We start from the raw sequence: 22,087 nt of genomic DNA on the forward strand, positions 1-22,087 counted from the left end.
TATACATATTCTTCCTAATCTCCAGTTTTTATAAATCTATACACATCTCTCATTCTTACTTTGATCTCTCCTTTACAGTCTGAAAAAACTCATTCATGAGAAAACTTAACAGCTTCAAAGTCATGAGTATGACTTATTCTACCACCCATAATTACCAACCTTTCCTGAACTTACTTTTCATTAACCCATAAAAACTGTGTAATATAATAAACTACTCCACTATTAATTTTATATATCTTAAATACTTCTTATAAATTTCAAAAGGTAGTGATTTTCACAGTCCAGGATTTGACAGTATACATTTAACTCTGAAATACAGAAACTTGGACCCTGTAAAAATAACATTTTTATGCCAGGTGGTCTATAAGGCCTATAACATCACATGCTAAATCCTGCAACAACTGTCAGATAAGTACCATTATTAGGTCCATTTAATTTTTTTGAGATAAACTGTACCTAAAAGTCATAATTTTAACAAATTTACTATGTATAATGGGATGGAATGTTGTACATGCCTATTACACAACCTTCACTACCTTACTTCTAGCTCCAACACTTTTTTATTTCTTTAAGACAGAATATCACTATGTAGCTCAGGCTGGCCTTGAACTCACAGCAATCCCCTCTCATCCTCCCAATTGCTGGGATTACAGGTGTGTGCGACAATGCCTTTTTTTTTTTTTTTGAGATGATGTCTTGGTTTGTTCCCTAGCTAGTCTAAACTCAGCTCAAACAAACCACCTACCCACTCAGGCTCTCAAGCAGCTGAGACTCCAGGTGTGCCACCACACCAACTTCTAAATGTTTTCAACAACCCAAAGGAGACCCTTCCTTAGTAAGCAGAGACATTCCATCTCTCCCTTTCTTGCCACCTGAAACCATTAATCTACTTCCTGTGTCCATAGATTCATTGATGATGGTTTCATATAAAAGGGCCTGCACGTTAAGTCCTTCTGTGTCTAGGTTCTTTCACTTAACGTATTATTTTTAAGGTTCATCTATATTTGTGCATGTTTTATCTTTTTGAGACAGGGTCTTACTATGTCGCTCAAGCTGGCCTCGAAATCATAGCAATCCTCCTTCCCAAATGCTGGGATTACTGGCTTATACTACCATGCCCAGCAATGCAGCACTTTGTTTTTAAGGATGTATGGTATCCAATTGTATGAGCATAAAACATTAGTCATCCCTACTTGGAGTGTGAGCTTCTCAATCCTTTTAGAATTCATGCTTTCATCTAATCTAGGTAGATTTTGGCTGTAATTTCTCAACTATTCTTTCCATGCCATCCTTTTCTCTTTCTCAGATTCCCACTGTCTGCACACTGGCATCCTGCGACAGTATTCCTAGGTCTCAAAGGCTCTATTCATCTATCTTCTGCGGCTTTCTTTTTGTTCCTCTGAATGGATAATTTCTTGAAGTTCATTCTTCAGCCTGCTCAAATCTGCTATGAACCTGTTAGTCAATTTTTTGTTTCAGTTAATACACTTTTCAGCTCGATGATTTCTATTTTATGCCTTTGTATTTTTTATATGTCCTCCAAGTTTCCTTTAACTCTTCATTAATGCTTTCCTTTAGTTCTCTGAGCAAATTTAAAATAACCCATTTAAATCTTAGCTAAGTCTAATGCCTGTGTTTCCTGAGAAGCACAGTGCTTTTTTTATGCCGTACAAATATGCCATTCTTTGCTTCTTTGTATGTCTCAGAGTTTTTGTTGAAAAGTGAACATTCCAGATTCTACCACCTCTTTTGAGTCTAATGTGGCTGTCGTTCTTTTCACTGCTTAGTAATTTTTATAAATTATTCTTGTAAACTCTGTATTTGTGGTCCTATGTGGCTACAGGGTCTATGTTCCTTGAGCTAGTGGTTAACTACTATAGTGTTTGGACAAAGATTTCCTAAAATACCAGGAGCCAAAACAGAAAAAGAAAAAAAAAAAAAAAATACTTTCTAGGTTTCTGCAGACTGGGGTAGCCTTCAACATTGAGCTGGGCCAAGCAAAGCCCTTTTTCCTTCCTGCTCATGCAGAGCCTGAAGGTCAGTAAGCAAAGTCTCAGGTCATTACAGGCCTTTTCTGAGCATGTTTTCAGGTCTGAGCGAATGTATGGCCTCCTCCAACCCCGGGTACATACAGGAAGTTTTCAAAGGCTTCCTATTCCCATCCGCGAGCTAAAATAACTGCAGTCTGGTAATCCAGTCACTGGTACTGAGAAATGTGTGCTACAAGGGTATTTTTGTTTCCAATACATTCTGTTTTTAACTACGCATGGTTATAAAACTAAAGATATTTTTATCATACAATCAGCAATTGCACTTTTTGGTATTTGCCTCAATGAACTGAAAATTTATGTCCACAAAAAATTTGCACATGCTTTATTAATAATTGCTAAAATATGGAAGTAAACAAGATGCACTTCAATAGGTAAATGTATAAACTGTGATAAAGTCAAACACTGGAGTATTATTCACTATTTTAAAAAATGAACTATCAAACCACCAGAAGACACAGAACTGTAAGCACATATTACTAACAAAAAGAAGACAATCTCAAAAAGCTATGTATTTGTATGATTCCAACCAGATAACATTCTGGAAAAGGTAAAACTAGAGAAATATCAAAAGAAAGAGTGAGCTCAAATGTAAACTATGGACTTCAGCTGATGCTGTGTGAATGTTGGATTACCAGCAAATACACCTCAACAGGGCAGTGTGTTGGTGGTGAAAGGCTAGATGTGGAGGTATGGATGGCATGTGGGAATTCCTTTTACTTTTCACTTAATTTTGTTCTAAATCTAAAACTGCTCTGAAAAATAAAATTATTAATTGTATAAAAATTATTATGACAGTGGGCATGATGGCACACAGTTGTAAACCCAGCACTTGGGAGGCTGAGGCAGGAGGATTGCCAGGAGTTTGAGGCCAGCCTGAGCTACACAGTAAGTTCAAGGCCTGCCTGAACTACATAGTGAGATGCCATCTTTAAAAAAAAGGTTATTTGTGCTTGATATTCAATAGGACAATCTTTTAACCAGCTTTTTTCACTAGAAAACAGGTTCGGGGATTTAGCTCAGCGGCAAAAGCGCCTGCCTGCCTGGCAAGCACAAGGTCGTGAGTTCGGTTCCCGGTACCAGAGAAAAACCAAAAAAAAAAAAAAAAAAAAAAAGAAAACAGGTTCAACCCTTGAATTCAAAATATGCTGTGTATGTAACATAATGAATAAAGCACAAACAGCCAATATACAAACGTCAGTTTACCTTCAAAGATAACTTTTAGATACAATTTGCAATAAACCACATAAAACCACATAAAATTTGTTTTAAATGATAACAGCCATTGTCTGTGACGAAAAAAGGAAACCCACTTTCTGAGGACCACAAATTGGTATAATTTCTCTGCAGGGAACTTTGAAAAAGCATAGAAAAAGAACCCTTAAACTGTGCATAAACTTGGACTCAGTAACTCCTTCTCTAGAAATGTATCCTGAAGAAAAATATAAATGTGCACAAAGATATAACTAAACATTATGAGTATGACCTCATCCAAAATAGTGAAAATTTGGAAATAATGTAATACACACCAATTGGGAATTAATTAATAAAATCATGCCCAACTAGAATAGTAGGTAGCCACAAAAAGGTGACATAACAGTCAATATAGCAACTTAGTTATAAAAAAATTACACAGATATGTATTAATCTCATTTTGGTTAATATACATGTGTTTTGCGCAATCACACCAAATAGCTAAAACTAGAAAATAAAGGATATTTAAGTTGTAAAATTATTAATTTTTCCCAATAAAGAGTTCTTCTGAAAGCAAATGCCATTATAATATTCATGACACCATTTAAAATTACCAAAAAATGAATACATAAAATGCCCAGAATGGGAAATTTGTTAAATTGTGATAAATTCATACAACAAGATACTATGTAGGCATTTAAGTAACGATGTAATATAACATTTACTAAACTGGAAAGATTTCCATATGCAATATGCTATAAGCTTTATGCCTTGTCAGTCATACCGTAAGATTCAATTTAAAAAATAAATTAAATATAAAGTGCAATAACTAAAAGACTAAAAAACAAATGTTTATAATACAGGTACATATAGTAATACTGACAATTATTTTCTTTTTGCCTATTTTTTAAAAGTTTTTTATTTTAAGGGCCGGGGATATAGCTCAGTGGCACAAGTGCCTGCCAGGCAAGTACAAGATCCTGAGTTCAATTCCCGGTACCAAAGGGGAAAAAAAAATCCTGAAAAAGTTTTTGATTTTACATATATATAAACATACACACATTTAGTGGCAAGATTTTCTTGAAAATGAACATCTGTTAAAAAAAAAAAAACTAATGAAGACAATGATGCCTAACTCATTTTCAGGTTAAAGTTTTTTACAGCTAAAATTGGTCCGGGGATAACAGGCACATTTTGCAAAGTGACAAAATAAGGACTTCTGCAAATCCAATCATCCACAAAAGCAAGGAAAACTAGCAAAACTCTTTTGGAACTTTGGAAATGAAATAGACACACAACAATCTAAGAAGTATTTCTTCAAGAAAACAACTGGATCTCAGAAAAGCAAGCTTGTAAAATTTCTGTTCATCCTAATTCTATTCCTTTCTTCCAACTCCTTGAAACCAAAGTCCTTGACACATGACAGTATGAAAAACAGCCCTATGGCAGCCATGGGAAAAAGCAAAACAGGTTTGAGGATCCCTAAAAGATCAATCATGGCCAGGCATGATAGCACACACCTGTAATTCCAGCACACAGGAGGCTGAGGCAGGAGGATCACCATGAGTTCAAGGCTAGCCTGGGCTACATAATGAGTTCAAAGCCAGCCTGAATTACAGAGTGAAAACCTGTCTCAAAAAGAAAAACTAAATAACCTCCATCCTCAGGGCTTGTCTATCTGACCTGACTCACACCACTCAGTGAACAAAACCTGGTTCTCAGGGCATCTGTCAACAGCACTCAGGAGCAAGTGCTCCAGGTCACAACTGCCTGATAAGACATTAGCAGCTGAAGCTATCATGTGACTGACTACAAACTTACATGGAAAAGCTGGACAATGAGATGTTTATAGGGACACTGAAAAGCATTCCAATGGCCACATGCATGTACAGGCACAGGTACATACTCCCAGAGCCATCCAGAGCCCAGGAGACCAGAGAAGGCCCCAAGCACTCAACTCTGGCCACCCTAAAGGCTCTGTGCAAGCAGGAAGAAAAGGCTGAGACAGAGTAGTCAATACTGAAAGAAACTACACATGAGGCCACGTATGGAGTGATTCCATTACATAAAATGTTCAGAAAAGAAAAATTCAGAGCAACAGAAAGTAGGTTAGTGACTGCCAGAGACTAGAAGGGGCAAGGAATGCGAAGTGACTGACCATGGGTTCTGGAATCAGCTGGTCACACAACTTGCAAACATACTGAAACCTTACTACACTTTATGCTGCAAAAGCATGAATTTTTGATATGTGTACTGTGTCTTAATGAAGTTATATAAAGTGAAAAGCCTTAATCAGCTTTATAAAAAAGCAGAGCCAACAGATAAATATCTTATTTCCCCTATATTTTTAACTTTCTGCAAAAGTTTTGAGGAATTAATCATTATGAACTAAATTGTGAAGCCTCCATATAACACATTTATAAAAAGTTAAAGCGTATTTATAGCTCCTGGCCTTATTTCAACTTCCCAAACTTTCTTCCAGTTATACTATATCATATATAATTTTAAACAGAGTTTTAAGGTCTTTTTGAATGAGTTTCTTCCCATTGACAAATACTTATTGGGGGGGAATAATTGCTAACACAATATAGGGTTCACTGCAGAAAATACAGAAAACACAAAGAACGAAGTAAAAATCGCTTATAATGTCATCTACAGACAGTCATTATTAACATGTTGGTGTACAGCCTCCAGGCTTACATTTCTTTTTAAATGTTAGCTTAGTGAAAACAAACTACCTGAACATTAAAATATATACTGAATGCCACAAATCCCCAAATTCACTTACAGTTCGTTCTCCAGTAATGGTAAGATTTGTTCCATTCTCCTTAGCCTTTAAACATGACAAAAAAGAAAATTAATTCATAATAATTTATTTTACTCTCAGAAATACGTAAGGAAAATAATTACCTCCTGTTTTTCTCCTAAAAGAGGCAGCCGATGCACTGACTCCCCAGAAAAAACCTAAAAAATAAACACAAAACTAAATTAAAGATGTATGAACAGTAAAGGGAAAGGATAGTTCAAAATACCCAGAAATGGCTAAAGCAAAACATAATGCCATAACAGTTAATAAAGTAACACAGCCGGGCATGGAGGTGCACTCCTGTAATCCCAGCACTCAGGAGGCTGAGGCAGGAGGATCACTGCGAGTTTGAGGCCAGCCTGGGCTACACAGTGAGTTCAAGACTGGCCTGAACTGCATAGTGAGACCCTGTCTCAAAAGGACAAAAAAAAAAAAGTAATACAGCATTAGCAGACAAGATTCCCTATTAATGACAAAATGAACAAAACTTTGCTAAGAACTAAAAAATATCAAAGCAAATTGGCCAATTTTTTTTTTTACCATATAAACCTAACAATATTTAGGAATGACAAAAACCTAAGATTATGATATATGCATAGGATGAAAGACCTTAGAAAATCTCTCATTCTACAGATGAGGAGAATAAGGCTTCAAGTCAGAAAACTGTAAATACAGAAATGGATTTGAACCTGACTCCTGACTCTTAGGTCCATTATTCCTTCCACAACACACTCTTTGATTGTAAAAATGTTACACTAATGACTCGTATTTGCCTTGTTATTAGACTGTGTAACTCAAATCTCTGTTAGACTGCTGCAGAGTAACCCTTACTAACAGGGCACAGGGGCCTGGGGATTTAGCTTAGCGGCACAGTGCCTGCCTGGCAAATGCAAGGTTGTGAGTTCAATTCCCGGTACTGGAAAAAAAAAACAACAAAAAATAACAGGGCAGGGTTTGCTATGACTCCAGAAAGATCACAACTGATCTGAAGTAGAGAACCTCATGCAGTAAAATGCAACAGGTCACTTTCCATAATCAAATCTAAGAAAGACCGACCAATCCTACTAGCCTTATGCATTATTCAGAGAACCAACAGAAAACATACAAACTATTTAAAACTGCATTGCTTCTGGTTTTCTTTTTCTACTCTTCTACCATTTTAAAGCTATTTTCTTTCCCCTCTAATTCCATAAAATCTAAGCCATGACAACAGCCAAACTCTTACAATTCAATGATCAATTACTTTATGTGATTAGCAATTACTGATTATTTTAAAATCTTATAAACACTACTTCTAGTGACAACACAGAAAACTTATGCTTTCATAGAACTCCTTGCCACTTCAAGGCAACTTACTAAATATTCCCCTACACTGGAGATTGAACCCAAGGGCTCCCGCATAATGGGCACATACTCTACATCAAGTTATAACCCCAGCTTTTCTTCTTCCTCTTTTTTTTTTATTTTATTTTGAGACAAGGTCTTGCTAAGTTACCCAGGCTGATCTCAAACTTGTGATCCTCCTACCTAAGGCTTCTGAGTAGCTGGGATTACAGGCATATGCTACTATACTCAGGTCCAAAGCAATTTTTAAAAACAATAAAGACAAAATAACTATTTCAATACCTACAAAAATTTTGCCATCAAAAAACTGGTGTTAGATCCTGTTACTAAGAGAACACAATTTCATATCAGAAACTATATTAAATTATTATGTATGTGTAAGTATTAAAAAATATTCATCTCCTTTCTCCAAGAAAGGTATAAAATTCAACCCTAAGGCAGGGATACCCTTTTGACTTCAAATTTCTAACAGTAATATCTAAAAATTCTGACTTTTCTAGGGACATATTAATCAGATGTGACAAGAAAATTAAAAATTTGAGGTGCTAAATGTCCATTCACATATGAAAGGATAAATATGATGTATACAAGTAATGGAATATAATTTAGCTTAAAAGGAAATGAAATATTACAACATAAGTGAACCTTGAAAACATTATGTAAAGTAAAATAACTCAATAAAAACTGTATGATTCTACGTATATAAGGTATCTAGAACACTCAAGTGGTTATAAGGGACTGGCAGTGGATGTAAGTGATTATTTAATGGGTATGGAGTTTTAATTTGGGGTGATGAAAACTCTGCGGATGGATGGTGGTTACGGCTGCCTAACAACGTGAATGTAGTATTTAAATGTCACAGAATTATACATTAATTTACACATTAAAGTTATACATATTTAGCCGGGCATGGTGGTGCACGCCTGTAATGCCAGCACTCAGAAGGCTGAGGCAGGAGAATTGTTGCAAGTTCGAGACCAGCCTGGGCTACAAAGGGAGTTCAAAACCAGCCTGAACTGCACAGTGAGACCCCGTCTCAAAAAGACAAAAAAAAAAAAAAAAAAAGTTATACATATTTTATAACAATAAGAAAAACCCTGCAGTTTGCTTTTTATACACAAAGTAAAGAAAGTACATACTCTCCTAATAAGATGAACACATAAGTGGCTGACTATGCACTTATTAGACTAAGATCCCAGCTGGGGATATAGCTCAACGGCTATATGGCAAGTACAAGGTCCTGAGTTCAATTCCCAGTTTAAAAAAAAAAAAATACACCTAAGATTTCAATTCATTTCTCCTTAACTGGCAGGGAAATAGACACAGAAGAAAATACAGGCAATTACATTTTTTAACCTCTTAAATTTCCCTTCAAATACTTTCGAAGATTACCTGTGTTTTAAAGAGTTCACTGCAGTTTTGGAACAATTTTGATGATGTTTGGTATTTACCAGATAAGTCTCTTTTTTCCTTAAGTTTTTCCAAGTATGTCTCTACTTCTTCTGCCTGGGAGAAAAAGGAAAATATAAAATATTTAACTTAGTTTTCACAAATAAGATATGTAAACACTAGCAAATTGATCACCCGTGGTACAAATGTAATTTTGAGTCTACTATTTCAAAAGTTTACAGCATCAAGCCAGGAGCGGCAGCACACATCTGCAATTCCAGCTACTCAGGAGGCTGGGGTAAGAAGACTACAAATTTGAGGCCAGCCCGGGCAACATAGCAAAATTCTACATCAAAATAAAATTTTAGAAAGGGGTGGGGATGTAGTTCAATGAATAAAAACAGATCAGAAAAAGACTATAATCATATCCAAAAACCTAACATTGGCAAAACTATAAACTGCAGAAGTCTTATCTTTAGCTCATAAACGGTAGTAATTCTAGAAACACTGGGAAACTGGCAGAGACCAGAAAGTTTTGGTCACATGAAAATATATTTAAAAGTTAGCTGTCAAACACACAAGCTTAAACACTGCATGGTTTGTCTTATATAAGAAGCCTGGAGTATAAATAAATTAAAGCACAAAATAAAAGATAATAGGGAAAGAGCACAGATATTCTGCAAATGATAAGGGGAAAAAGAAACAGACGAGGGAGAAGGGAAGGGGAAGTAAAAAGAATTAAGATGTGTTATGTACAGGTATCAACTCCCCAAGATGAATGTTATCATTATGTACTGCAAACATGTACTAATAAAATGTTACCTAAATAACACCAACAAAAAGATACTTGTACTCAGAAGCTAAGACCGACTGCAAAACTACTGTAGCCATTCATAGCCCCAAACCTAATTCCTGTGACTTTACCTATCAGTCTGCGATTTTTCTTATACCCATATGTCTGATCTTGCCCTCATTAGAAAAAAACTCCAGTACCACATCCTACTTCCTATTGTCATCTCCACAATTTATCCTGTATCCAAAATAATTTCCTGGGGGCTGGGGATTTAGCTCAGTGGCACAGCGCCAGCCTGGCAAGCGCAGGGTCATGAGTTCGATTCCCGGTACCAGAAAAAAATTAAGAAAAAATATTTCCTACAAAGAGAGGATCTGCTAAACTTGACCCAACTTCAAATGGCATGAACCTTTTACTGTAAATTCAATTAGTAAACAATGAAGAGAAAAAGATCACTGATACCTCAAACCATACTCATTTCTAAATTTTTCAGTCTTTTCATTCCTACCATATCAATCACAAAACAGTCAGGTAAAAACCTAAGCAGAGTCAAAATGTTTACTTTGGTTTTTTTTTGTTTTTTTTTTTTAAAGACCAACTTATCTTTGTAAAGAAATTTCAATAGGAAAATCTGGTGAGGAGAGTGGGGCATGACACAAATGGATAGAATCCCAGGGTGGAAACAATGAAAAAAGCCTAACAGAGCAATGCTCAAGTATTATATACTATAGCAACTCTCAAAGATTGGTCTTTCACAAAGTGTAAGAGGTCAAAACTATCTGCCTTGAAATGATGGCATAAAAACAATGATGGGTAAATCATTGCCCCTTATCAGGGACCAAGGCAGTGGCAAGAAACTATACTAGTAGCTCTACTCTTCACAGTCATAAGCTCACAGGGGGGAGAAAAGAAGTTTTGTAATAGAATATCCTTGGTGAAATGGTAAAAATTAGTAATGCTATTAAATCTAGATCTGTGACACCATGCCACTTTTAATAATCCACATGACAAAATGGGACTTTGCAACTATTTTGTTGTATAACTAAACCAGCCACTTTGTTTTATTTGAAAGAATAACTCACTACAGTTATCAGACTTGGGTTACTCCCCTGAAACTGGGCTATAGTTTAAACAAAGGGAACAGACACACCACTACAGTAACCAGTGGTAAAATCTGAGCTTTCAAACAAGAACGGGAATTTTAGAGAACATTTATCTGTTACTATGAACTAAATAGCTTTTAACACTTAAGAAACTACTGATAAGATAGGGAGGAGACTAGGAGGTGGGAGTTTTAAGTGAATATAGACTTTGATGTAAAATAAACTGTTTTAAAGATTTATATAATGATGTCAACCAGTGTCTTCTAAATGACCAAGGAATGATGCTATAAAATCATGTACATGTAGAAGATCCATTCAAAGTGCAAGACATAGTGCATTTTGTACTACAGATTAAAAAAATTTATTAATATGATTTCAGATTCTACCGTTCATCTACAGCCATACCACCCTGAACAAAGCCGTTATCATCAGATTCTACAGTTCAACCTTTAAGCAATTCTCATTTATTGAGTTTTGGTACAGTGACAAAGAATAGCTCCAATTATCTGAAAAGATCATTAAAATACCGTTCCTTTTTCTAACTATACAACTGTGTGAGGTCAAATCTTTAACATGTACTTCAACCAAAATAATGCATCACAACAGACTGAGTAAAAAATGATGTACTATAAGAAACCAGCTGTTTTGTTATGCCAGACTTTAATTACAGAGATCTACAAAAATGTAAACAATACTTTTTTCTCTTGAACAAGTTATTTTCATTGTATGTATTTATAGTAACACATAATGAACTCATTAGTGCTACTTTTACATAAGTTATTTTTTTTATTTTCTCAATTTTAATTTCTAAAAGAGAAACCCACATAAACAAAGGCTTTTTTGGGACTCCAGTAACTTTTAGGAATGTAAGAGTCATACCAGGTGTGGTGGCAGACACCCGTAATCCCAGCACAGAGGCTGAGGCAAGGGGGTCACTACAAGTTTGAGGCCAACCTGGGCTACACAGTGAGTTCAAGGTCAGCCTCAACTACACAGTTGAGACCCTGCCTCAAAAAAAAGTTCTGAGATCAAAAGTTTGAGAACTAGTGACACAGACTGCGAGCTGAGATGCACGGGTTGTATAGCTTTGCTCTTCTGTAACTACATGATACCCTTTCCTCTATAGTCAAGACCTATAAGATCCAAGCAAAGTCTGCAGGGTTTTTTTGTTGTCGTTTTAACTTTTGAGACAGGGTCTCACTATGTAGTTCAGGTTGACCTTGAACTCACTGCACTGTGCAGGCTGGCCTCAAACTCAAGGCAATCCTCCAGCTTCAGCCTCTTAAGTACTGGGATCACAGGCATGTGCCAACAGGCCCAGCAAGTCTGCAGTTCTATGTTCCTTACCTTAAAGTTGTAGATTTCATTGTAACAGTCAGCACTTTTCAGAAACCAGGTTATATTCAAAGACTGATCACAAGGTTCTCCATCAACTACAAAAGAAATCATTGTGAATAAAAGATTATCAAACAATGCATTCTTTCTTAGAAGCATTTCCCCTATTGGCCAATACCCTAGTTATTTTCTAACCAGAGATACTCAAAGATCCTCCTTTCTCCAAATATAAGGAAATAAAGTAATGTTTTTCAGATAAAAGTACTGTTGCTCATGGAGGAAAAAATAGTAGTTTTTTATTTGTTTAAAACTATGGTCCTATTTCTCTGGCATAAAACTTCAAAGTTTAGATCTCTATTAGGAAAAGCCTTGAGGTAATAAATCAGTCTAAATTAAAAGCAGTCTTCTATTATTCAAATACTTGTTAAGCAGAGCACAAATATACAAAGATACGACGGCACAGAGCTGGACCAAAGAGAGGAATGGGAAAGAACAAATTATTAAAGTTCTTTTAAAAGGCTACACTCCACTTGAAAAAACACAGACTAAGAACATCAGGGATGTCACAAGGAAAAACTCATGACTGTTAAATGGTGGTACAAATAATAGTTCCACTGAGGGAAAAATCTTGAATGACATCAAGATAGAACAATGAACAAAAAAGCAAACACGGCTGAGGAAGGTAGAAATAACAAAACTAAAGAGAAAGAAAACCAGACTTTTTTCAAAGTTCACCTTACGAAAAGCTTTATGAAACTGTAAAAGCTTCATATAACTCATTAAAATATATATTGGAACACAATATCCTAATGGATCAAGGCATTATTCTGGAGTACAGGGTGCAGCTCGGTGGTAGAGGCTTGCCTAGCTTGTGTGTGGCCCTGGATTCAATCCCTAGCACTGGAAATATTCTAAGACATTAGTTTGAAGACTTGAGAATGTAAATCTGATATTACTGATTCACTGTCTTAGCTGGAGGAAAGTAGCATTCACTTTATCATCCATTCCAAATGTAGAAGGGAGAACATACTGAAAACTCCCTAGATTATGCAAATATAACAAAAATAAACCTGACTGCACTTAGGAACCTAATCTACTTTGGGTTCACAGCAAAAGCAGGAATCTAATTACAAGCTTCCCCTTTTCTTGGTTTTAAATTGCTTTTTCAAACTATTTTTATTTATCTTGGCTTTCTGAGATAGTTCAGGTTGGCCTTTAACTCACAGCAATTCTCCTGACTCAGTCTCCTGAGTACTAGAACTACAGGGATGTACCACCAGGCCCAGCTTTCAAATTAATTTTTAAATGACCAACACATTTTTACAGGACTATATCAGAATATGCAAAAATTTGACAGTTGCTGAGTAGAATTTATGGAGATTATATACAAGATACTGAGTTAATTAGATGTCGCTGGGCATGGTGGCGATACCTGTAATCCCAGCACTCAGGAGGCTGAGGCAGGAGGATTGTTTTGAGTTTGAGACCAGCCAAGACTACAAAGTGAGCTCAAGGCCAGCCTGAACTGCATAGGGAGACTCTGTCTCAAAAAGACACACACACAAAAAAAGTTAATTAGATGTCAATGGCATCCCCTCAACAAAAGATATGCAAAGGAATTTAGCTGCAAAAATAGTTTATTAGTAAATTTAGTTTATCTTAGTTACAAGATAACAAAGACAAAGTTTAGAACTTTGAATGGAAGTCCTTAAGAGACAATGAAAATGCTCCTGCCTATGCCCACCAGCTATATGCCATACCCACAAAAGCATAAAATCAAAACAGGTAAATGAGAGCACAGAGATAACAAAGACAAAATGTAAATTTTAAGGAGTCTCAAATCCTCCAAAAACAATAAAGCATAGACACTTAAAAATATGCAACTTAATGCTGGGCATGGTGGTTCATGCCTATAATCCCAGTACTCTGGGAGGCTGAGGCAGGAGGATCGTTGGAGGCCAGCCTGAACTCCATAATGAGATCCTATCTCGAAAACATTAAAAAGAAAAAAAAAGCAACTTGTTTAACTTGGTAAAACATGATCAGATCAAAACATAGGTTAGAAAAAGTCTGTCCACAATAAAAGGCAAAGAACAGGCTGCTAGGGTATTCTAAGAGTCAAAATCCTGCTATTACTAATAACTGCTCTTATCCAGTAAATCAATTTCACAAGAAAGATTGGTGTGTCATAGTAGACTTGATTTAAATCATTAGTCAGATTATATTTTCATGGATGTAGAAATTCAACCTGCTCCTTAAACCTTATTACAAATGTAAGATTAATAAAAAAAAAATTTCTATCACTTCCCTGGTATCTGTTTTAAAACAGAATACCCAACCAGGCCAGGTGGTACATGCCTGTAGTCCCAGTTCTTAGGACACTGGGGCAGAAAGATCATAGCAAATTTGAACCCAGCCTAGGCTACAGGTAAGTTCAAGGCTGGCCTGAAATACTCTTGACTCTCAAAAAAAACCCAAACAAAACAAAACAAAACAAAACAAAACAGGCAAAGTCAGTACCCAGCCTGCAGCAAGTATTTAACAACTATTTATTAAACAGTTACAAGAATAAAATTCTCCAACTATGACTTGTAACTGTGTACTTTCATGGAGAAAGGTATGTTTAGAAGCACACATCAATGATCTGGATTTTTATCCTTCATCTCAACATAGAAATTCCCATAACCATTTACACTCTAAAATAAAGCAAGTTTGAGAATTAAAAGCTTTTTAATAAAAATAAACAATGGGATAACTTAGGTTGTCCCACTAGACAAACTGGTTTTTTCCTATATAACCCCTATATCCTGGTTACATCCCTGAACTTCAATGTGGTAAAATACTCCTTTGGTAAATAAAAGATCTACTGAATATATTTGTTCTGACCCAATGGTCTAATAAACTTAGGTCATGTTTTCAATAAGCACCTAACAACCATTCATGAATAAAAGCAGTGGTACCTGTTATGTCCCAGAACAAATTAAAACACCAGTGTGATAATCAACCAAGGCACTAAATGTAACTCAACTGTAACATGACTGAATGTATAATTAATATACATAAATATGGTGTGTGTGTATATACAGTCTGCCAAAAAAATTTATACACTCTAGGAAAAGAAACACAGTATGTTTTTGCATGATATGGGGGACCCTAGAGGATGTCATATATCGCAGAAAACCCACTACACTGGCAGCCCTTAGAGAAGAAACTGAGAATGCATGTACAGCGATCCTGATGATCAAGGTTACCCACACAGCAGATCACCATACTAGTAAGTGTCTAGAGGCTAATGGCCACCACTCTGAGCACTTCTTGTAATTGTAGAAGCCAAAGGTAACTTGAATTAATCTCACGATGTCTCAATAAATTTAGTATTAAAATATTTATACAAGTTTTTCTTTTCCTGATATATACATTTTTTTTGGCGGACTCTGTGTATGTTATGGCTTGTGTTTAGATGTCCCCCCAAAGCCTCATCCTACCACAGGTAGGGCTTTTTCAGAGGTGGCTGGATCTAGAGTGGAACATTGGAACTGATTTATGGTGCAATGCTAGGATCAAGGACACTAGGATTGTGAGTGCTACCCACCCTAAGCAACCTGGGTAAGAAAACAAGGGATAGAAAGAGCTGTTGTCATCCACTGTTGCCTTGCTACCTTCTGCCTGCCATGAATTGTTTCTCCTCTGTGAAGCCACCCTGCCTTGGAGCCAACTGATTATGGATTGAAACATCCACAAACTATAAGCTAAATAAACCTTTCCTCCTTTGGGTAGTAGGTATTTTGTCTCAGCAACGACAAAGTAATTAAGACACTGTATATATGCACACATACTATATACTATTATATATTCAACACATGTATTCAATATAGTATATAGCGCAAGTGTGCTATATCTAGTATATGTAATATATACAAAATTGTAGTGTAGTATTATATATCATCTATAGCGTGTACATATGTAATGGATAGCAAACTAAAAGGGAAGAAAATAAAGTTCAGACAAGTAAGTGATGCGGCCAAGACCCACACAGAACCAGACCAGACCTTCTGACAAGAGAGGAGTCTTTATTGGGCAGGAGAGCGACACCGCGGGCTGCCCAGCAGACTAAGACAGCCCTGAGCTGAGACAAGCGTGGGGTTTTTAAGCTATTTTCCAGGGAGGGTGTCTGCAGGCCAGAATAGCGGAGCGGGGGGTAGGTTGTTCCTGAGTTGAACCCGTGGTTCTGTCAAGGCAGATGAGAGCAGGGTTGGCTTTTGTTGAGGGGAACTAGAGGGGAACAGGTGAAGAGGAAGGAGTTTTTATTATTGAGAGTTTAAGTCCCCCCGGGGGGCGGGTGGGGGGGTGGGGGTGTGCCTTATGACTTATCAGTAAGTATTCTACATATTCAATAAAAGGACCTTAGGTTTAATAAATGTTTATATCTACATGATGCTGGACTATTAAATTTCAGAACTTAAAAATGTGTGACAAGTAGATTACCTGAGTTACTTATCTAAACAAGTAAGAAGTTTGTAACTTTAAAAAGCTCGAATAAAAACAATAAAAATTCAAAAACTCACATTTCAAAAATATAGTGGTATTTCTGAAGAGGATCTTTCCGAAACTAAAATAATTTTTTCCCTGCAAAGATAAAAATAGAAAAGACAATTAACATCAGATTGCTCACTACCTAAATTTATAAAATACTTAAATTGGTTTTCCAACTAAAACAATATGAACATTTCTCCTTTTAGTGAAATTCCACATCCAAACTCGAAGATTTGCCCAAAATAAACAATCATTTTCATAAATAACTATTCTGAGTTTTACTTTAAATCTAAAATAACTTACCTATTAATCCTTGTAGTAAGTAACAAGTAAAAACTTAAAACTGAAAACCTGAAGATCTTCAAGCTAATGCGTGCCATATAAACTTACAATCAGTGAGCAAAAGGAATGAAACAAACACATCAACGTGGTTACTTCTTTTTAGCATTTCCTGTCTGCGTCTGGTTTTTGTCCTTCACAGGAATGTATCTTAGGCAGAGTTTTTAAAAGTGCGAGAAGCAGATCAAGCTTTACCTTACGGAACAGTTTCTTCCATGTTGATCATTCCCTATGCTTCCTAATGCCCATACAACAAATTTTAGAATGACCATTTCAAAGTATAACCGAAATCAAACCGCCTCGAAAGCAAAAGTACCCAGAAACAAACCAAAGGGTAGACGAAAAAAAAGAAATAAAGAAGCTATTTACATATCCGCCATCCAACCCGGAGTCACCGGCTTCTGTGAAACTTCACCTTAAAAATAAGCCACTACCTTTATCTGTACATCCAGTTTAATCCACTGTATCTATACTCTCAGGTCAGGCACTGAAAGTTGTCACTTTCCGGATAAAAAACAGCTCCACAGTTCCTTTCCGCGGCAGAAGTGGCCCGGACACTCCTTCCAGCCTATCCAGCACGTGCGCGACTTTTCGCTTCAGGGAGGTGCGTCTCAGCTCGCCCGCATACACAGTGTCCCGGAATCGCACCCTCTTAAGAAGCGGACTTCTGCACAACCTTCATGGACCCGTTGGAGTGCCGTAGCCCCACTTCCCGCTTCTCCGGACTCGGTCGCTACTGTAATACTCACCGACGGTATCGGAATGTGCCACTTGGATCGGTCTGCAGCACACACGGCATTCGGTCGTACACCAGAACGCAACAATGGGAACGGTTCACCGCCGAAAAGAAGAATGACAAGCAACACCTGAAGCCACCAAGCCCGCGCCATCTTCACAGTTTTGGCGTGCCCACGGAAAGCATTTCACCTCTTCCGTTTCGTCCCGCCCGCTTCCGGCCCTGCGCCGAAGGCGGATCATCCGGGTCCTCAAACTTCTTGGGGCTTGTTCGTTTTGCGTCTCTCCCACAATCCTCCGGGCTCCGCGTGAGACGTTCAACCTACTGCGCAGGCGTCGTTCTGTCAACCGAGTCTGCGAGGTTAGGATGATCCCCAGAAACCACACCAGCCTCGAGTTTCTCTTCTGTCTCCTGTTCCTTAAAAAGTTTGGGGATCAGGGTGCCACTCAGTTCAGCGTTCGCCTGTCTCCTCCTCCGGCCCGCCCCAGCTCCTCACCCTTTCCAGGTCAGAGTCGGACGCCTGGGGTCGGAAGTCTAAAGAAGTAGTGACTGGCTGCCTGGTGGCAGTAGTCGTGAGTTCTGTGGTTTTGGAGATATTTAAAGCAGAAGCCAGAGTTTGGCAGTGTGGAAGTAGAAACAACTCCTAGACTGGATGGTGTAACAGATAACCTTCAAAGACCCCTTCTCACCCTGAAAAGTAGGAAGCTCCAGGACCGTTGGCCCGCGACACTCTAGAAATACTCGATGCCGGCACTTTGCACTCAAAACTAAACAGGGCGCTGTGGCGGCGTGGCCGGCGGAGACAGACCCGCAGCTTCGCTCCACTCGGGGAGGCAGCCTCCGTGCTTCCTGATCGTCAGCTCTCGCCTTCTACCGTCCAGCGTTCATCACGTCGGTGCCTACTCTGCTCCAGAGGTTCCTAATAAAACCACGGTCTACATCACCCACCCATAATCGAGAAAATTTTACCAACTTTAACCCTGTAGAAACTCTACATTGAATCAGAAAAAAACCAAAACCAAAAAACAGGCGTAAGATTAAAGATTTGTTACTCTATATGGAACCGGAGGGGACTCTGTTTCCCAGAAATTTGACGCTGGCGAAATGCTGGTCATAACTTAGGAAGACTGCTTCCTTGGATTTTTAAAAAAGATTGCCAGAGGGCCTTATCCTGTAAGCCCTGAGCCAGTAGGCGTGACGGGGAAGCCATGGAAGCATCTGGGAAAGACGAAATCAGGTAAAGACCAGTGCTGGGCCCCAAATGATCCCAGGGCAGGACTGAAAGCAACCTTCTTTCTCGAGTTTCATTGATTTTTCTCCGCACCCCCCTGGTTCTGGAGATTGAACCCAGGGGTGCTGTACAACTTGAGTTACATCTCCATCCCTATTTATTTATAGAAATGATATTGCTAAATTTTCTAGGCTGACCTGGAACTTGGACGCTTCCTGCCTCTGCCTCCAAAATAGCTGGAATTAATGTGTTCCACCAGCCTGGCTTATTGATTTTTGTTTTATTTTTTTTTCTTTTCTTCTGTTTTTGAGACAGGGACTCACTACGTAGTCCAAGCTGGCCTCCAACTTGCAGCAACCCTCTTGTGTCGGCCTCCCGAGTACTGGGATTACAAGTGTGTGCCACTTTGCCTGGAGAGTTGTTTGGTTTTGTTGTTGATTATTTTTATTGCGTTTATTATTTGAATATTTGATATTTGTGCGTCTTAACGTTTTTTACACAATTCTGCAGAGAGCAGCTAGTATTAATAGCTATCCTCTTATAAAATACTTTTAGGATGGTAACACTACAGTGGAAACGTTGTGACCGTGGCTCTAACACATAAATTTCCAGCATGTTGCCTTCCAAGTTCAACTCCTTCAATTCAAAACTCATTCTTTAAAACTGGAAAGAGGCGACTGCAAGGTTCGCTTGATTAAAAGAGACAGTGATAAAAACTGAGCCCAATGAAGCATTTAGTTATTTTCATGATAAACAGTCATTTTAGGATAACCAACTATCTGTCTGGGTTTGTTTTTGTGTGTTGAAGTTTGTATTCAGTCATACCTTCCTACAAAATAATGAACATGCATACTACAGATGTGTTCAGTCACACCTCTGTGTGAAAGCCAGTGTGGTTTTTTATTTTCATTGTAGACTATAGTTGTATTAGTCATATGGAAGCTAATTTAAATACATGTATTCAAGAAGCAATGTACACCTTGTTTGAGTTTTATTCCAGAAACATTTCTGAAAACTTGGTTTTAAAAACATTGACCTATAGATTGTCCTCATTATCTTAAAAAGCAAAAGATCTACATTTGTCTACCATTGTTCTAGCACCTTGAACATAACTTTCAGAGCATTCATCAGCTTGTGTTGGTTGGTTGCTGGTTAGGCTCCCAACACCCAGTGAATGTATATTCTGAAAAATATTTTTTCCATTAAATTGTTGGGCTCTGGTTTAGGTTTGTTTGGGGTTTTTTCCTTGTTCTTTGCTCTTTCAGATATTACTCTTGCAGCCATTTTAAAAAACACTGCTTCATAAGTAACAATACTCTTTCTACTGCTTTTTGTAATCCTAGGATTTGATATTTTGTTAACTGGGGGTATTTTACAGAAGAATATTGTTCTCAGCATGTGTGCTGTTATGTTACATGAAGTTATTGTTATGTCGGTGACACGATTTTCCATTGCAGAATAGAATCCAGAGGCTTGTTTTAAATCTCTATAAAATTGAGTTCACAAACCTTGTGTGAAATATATTTCTTAAAATGTCTTTACTTAGTGTTGAAGATGAAGCTGTGGATAAAAGCATTTTCAAAGACTGCAGCAAGATTGCTTTCTACAGGTATGGAAAGTAAATACATCAAGTGGATCAAAACATTTCTGACTGTATTTGGAAGTTAGTGGTATTAAATTTTTGAAAACTAGATAGATTTCCTAAGGAAAAAGTCAATTAGGAAATTTAATGATTAAGGAATTTATCAGATAGGAGGCTCACCTTTTAACCTTATATACTTATTACTATATGATTTAATTTTGTTTTGTTTTGTTTTTTTTGCCTTTTTGAGACAGGGTCTCACTGTGCCGCTCAGGCTGGCCTTGAACTCACTTTGTAGCCCAGGTGGGCCTCGAACTCACAGTGATCCTCCTCCCTCAGCCTCCCAAGTGCTGGGATTACAGGCGTGCACCACCCTGCCTGACCAATATATATTTTAAATACCAAAATGTTTTTAAACTAATTTTTGAATTTTGTATCTTTGAATAGTGTTGTGGTTTGTGTCTGCATGTCCCCCCAACTCCTCATGCAGTCATGGGGCAGGCTTCTAGAGATGTGATTGATTCATGGTCCAATGCTAGAATTATGGATGTGAGTGCTATGCCTGCCCTGGGGCGGGTAGTTTGCATACAGTGTAAGGGAGGGAAAGAGTCTGCTTGCCCCTGCTCCTCCCTTTTGCTCTTGTTGCTTTTGCTGTCTTCCACCACGATGAACGGTTGCCCTCTGCCATGTGCCATCTTGCCTGGACTGAAACCTCCACAAACTGTGAGCTAAATAAACCTTTCCTCCCTTAATTTTGGGTGTCAGGTATTTTGTCTCAGCAAGGAGGGGGGAAAAAAAAGTAACCAGGACAAATAGATAACAGTTTTACATGGTTCAAAAATAATTTTAAGAGACATTGAGAAGGTTAGTCTCATCTCATCCCCTTCAGTCCTATTTCTCATCTTGTCCCTGTATGAAACAAGCATATAAGATATATACTTGGTATAAGAAAGGGGATGATACCAAGTAGCTTTTCTTTCTCTTTTCTTTTTTTTCTTTTTTCTGGATATTGGGAATCGAACTGAGTGAGAACTTTGCCCTTGCTAGGCAGGCACTGCACCACTGACCTAAACGCCTGTCCCCTCAAATAGCTTTTTGTATACTTTGTCCTGTATATTAGGGGGGTTTTTTCTGCTTTTTTTTTTTTTTTTTTTTAAAATAAAAGGAGGAAAACATTAACAGATAGACAACATTTTATAAAATAGCAAAAGAACAGTACAGACAATACAGAGTTACAAACAAAGTGGTAGGAAATTAACAATGCTTGTTGTATTACATATTGATATCTTCAAAGTGGCTTCTCATAAAAACAGATAGACACATGCAATATTGATCAGTCAAGGACTCACTGACAGTTTCTTTCAGCAAACAAATAGAAGACAGTAGATTAACTATGTTAACTATCCTATATATACATACATACAAAATTTCTCCTTCTTTTGCTTCTCTTTTCCCACACCCCAGTTGCCCTTTACCCTTGAGCATTTTCCTATCATTTCACAATGTCTATCATACCTCCGAGTCTGCTTTATTTTCTTCTGAAGAGCATTGTACCTGAGTACACAGAGAGTCTCTGCCATTTTTATAGCTGAATAGTATTCTGTTGGATGGATATACTATAATTTATCCTGTCTCCTCTGGCTAGCTCCTTGGA

General features: G+C 37.5%; 2 protein-coding genes across 6 annotated transcripts in view; one reads left to right on the top strand and one right to left on the bottom strand.

Moving 5' to 3' along the window:
- Positions 1 to 17,873, bottom strand: part of Tmem87a (transmembrane protein 87A) — a 52,043-nt gene extending 34,170 nt beyond the window's left edge. For all 5 annotated transcript variants that reach the window (XR_001233301.1, XR_001233302.1, XR_001233300.1 and 2 more), the window contains exons 1-6: positions 17,634 to 17,873; positions 16,578 to 16,638; positions 12,025 to 12,110; positions 8,785 to 8,898; positions 6,153 to 6,206; positions 6,031 to 6,075 (exon numbers count right to left, since the gene is read on the bottom strand). Coding sequence is in view for 2 of the 5 variants with exons in the window: in XM_005381330.2 (XP_005381387.1) it covers positions 6,031 to 6,075; positions 6,153 to 6,206; positions 8,785 to 8,898; positions 12,025 to 12,110; positions 16,578 to 16,638; positions 17,634 to 17,774 (501 nt within the window). In the remaining 3 variants the exon portion in view is untranslated. The remainder of the gene's footprint in view (positions 1 to 6,030; positions 6,076 to 6,152; positions 6,207 to 8,784; positions 8,899 to 12,024; positions 12,111 to 16,577; positions 16,639 to 17,633) is intronic.
- A 51-nt stretch (positions 17,874 to 17,924) lies between these two features.
- Positions 17,925 to 22,087, top strand: part of Ganc (glucosidase, alpha; neutral C) — a 72,989-nt gene continuing 68,826 nt past the window's right edge. Inside the window, exons 1-2 of the mRNA XM_005381328.2 lie at positions 17,925 to 18,857; positions 20,398 to 20,460. Of these exons, the coding sequence (XP_005381385.1) occupies positions 18,829 to 18,857; positions 20,398 to 20,460 (92 nt within the window). The 5' untranslated portion in view covers positions 17,925 to 18,828. The remainder of the gene's footprint in view (positions 18,858 to 20,397; positions 20,461 to 22,087) is intronic.

Source organism: Chinchilla lanigera, unplaced genomic scaffold (assembly GCF_000276665.1).
Source record: "Chinchilla lanigera isolate Chin_1 unplaced genomic scaffold, ChiLan1.0 scaffold00015, whole genome shotgun sequence".
In the NCBI taxonomy this organism is placed as follows: Eukaryota; Metazoa; Chordata; class Mammalia; order Rodentia; family Chinchillidae; genus Chinchilla; species Chinchilla lanigera.